The sequence below is a fragment of the Olea europaea genome, unplaced genomic scaffold (genome assembly GCF_002742605.1).
Source record: "Olea europaea var. sylvestris unplaced genomic scaffold, O_europaea_v1 scaffold37999, whole genome shotgun sequence".
NCBI classification, from domain to species: Eukaryota; Viridiplantae; Streptophyta; class Magnoliopsida; order Lamiales; family Oleaceae; genus Olea; species Olea europaea.
Window position 1 is genome coordinate 1 of NW_019257402.1, and position 1109 is coordinate 1109.

General features: G+C 32.3%; 1 protein-coding gene across 1 annotated transcript; it reads right to left on the reverse strand.

Moving 5' to 3' along the window:
• Window positions 1-9: 9 nt before the first annotated feature.
• Window positions 10-1011, reverse strand: LOC111386936 (protein LURP-one-related 11-like; the record flags this gene model as incomplete). Its single annotated transcript, XM_023011439.1, has 2 exons — window positions 781-1011; window positions 10-108 (listed from the first exon to the last, which is right to left on the reverse strand). Coding segments are annotated over exons 1-2 (330 nt in total), but the record flags the coding sequence as incomplete, so codon positions are not given.
• Between the last annotated feature and the right edge of the window lie 98 nt (window positions 1012-1109).

Genomic DNA, 1109 nt, shown 5'->3' on the forward strand with positions numbered 1-1109 from the left:
AACTGTCACAAGAGCCATAACTAGTGAATAATCCATTTGAGGTTCCAACACTAAAGTTAATACATCATCACCCAAAGGAACTCCTGATAAAGACTGCTTCTTTATCACCTGTATATCAATCAAATATAACAGAAAAATATCATTATTATGTTCTTTGCAAAATGCAAATAAATATTAAAAATAATTTCAAAAGTTATATTTTATTAAAGTCTAGCCGACACTCTTCTATAAGAGTTGTTCACGTATGGGAGTTTTAACAAAAAATAAATAAATAAAATGAATCGTTGAACCTCCTCATCTAAAAGATTAAACCGTCTCTACACAAATAGAAGCACCAAACTAACCTGTGCTACAAGATGGCGAGCATTGTCTATAATTTTAAATGTTGATTTTCCTTCCAATTCTGTTATCTGGTAGCTGCTTCTTCGTGTAGTTTTGTCACATCCCAGACTAACATGGCAAGTCTTGTGCTTGTGTCTTCTGAAAATGCTGCAATTGCTTCTTACTTGAAACCATGATATCTCCTTATTTAGTTTAGAATCAATCCATTTATAGCTTTCCCAACTTTCAAAAATTCGTAATCTATGCAAAAGAAATAATAAAAAGTGCCATCGTCGTCAGTTTTTCATTGAAGCCTTGACGCATAAAATTTTCAAAATTGGGTGGTCCTAAAATTTGAACCCAAAAACCTTTGATTCTATAGTAAACCATGTCATCTAAAGGCTTAAATTGTAAAACACGAGAACAACCAAAAATCAAGTAAAGTTTCTGTAAAATTACCTTTCTTTTCATGGAGAATAGAACTTCACCATTGAAATCCATGAGAAAAACTTCACTGCTATGTCTTGTTTGGTAATTATCAACTCGAAAAACGACTTCGCCTTTGGAATTAAAAACAGTGCAACCATTTCCATGGAATACAAGGGATTTCATCCATATTGTAAACGTTTCTCTTTCTGATGTTGAGTGATCAGAACCCTTCACTGATGTTTGAGGATGAATCTTAGCCATTGAAAGAGCAGAAAATTTAATTCTGTTATCGACAAGGAAAATGAAAATTCTTGAAAAGTTTACTATGTTTTCTTGATGAGTATGTGTACATATACATA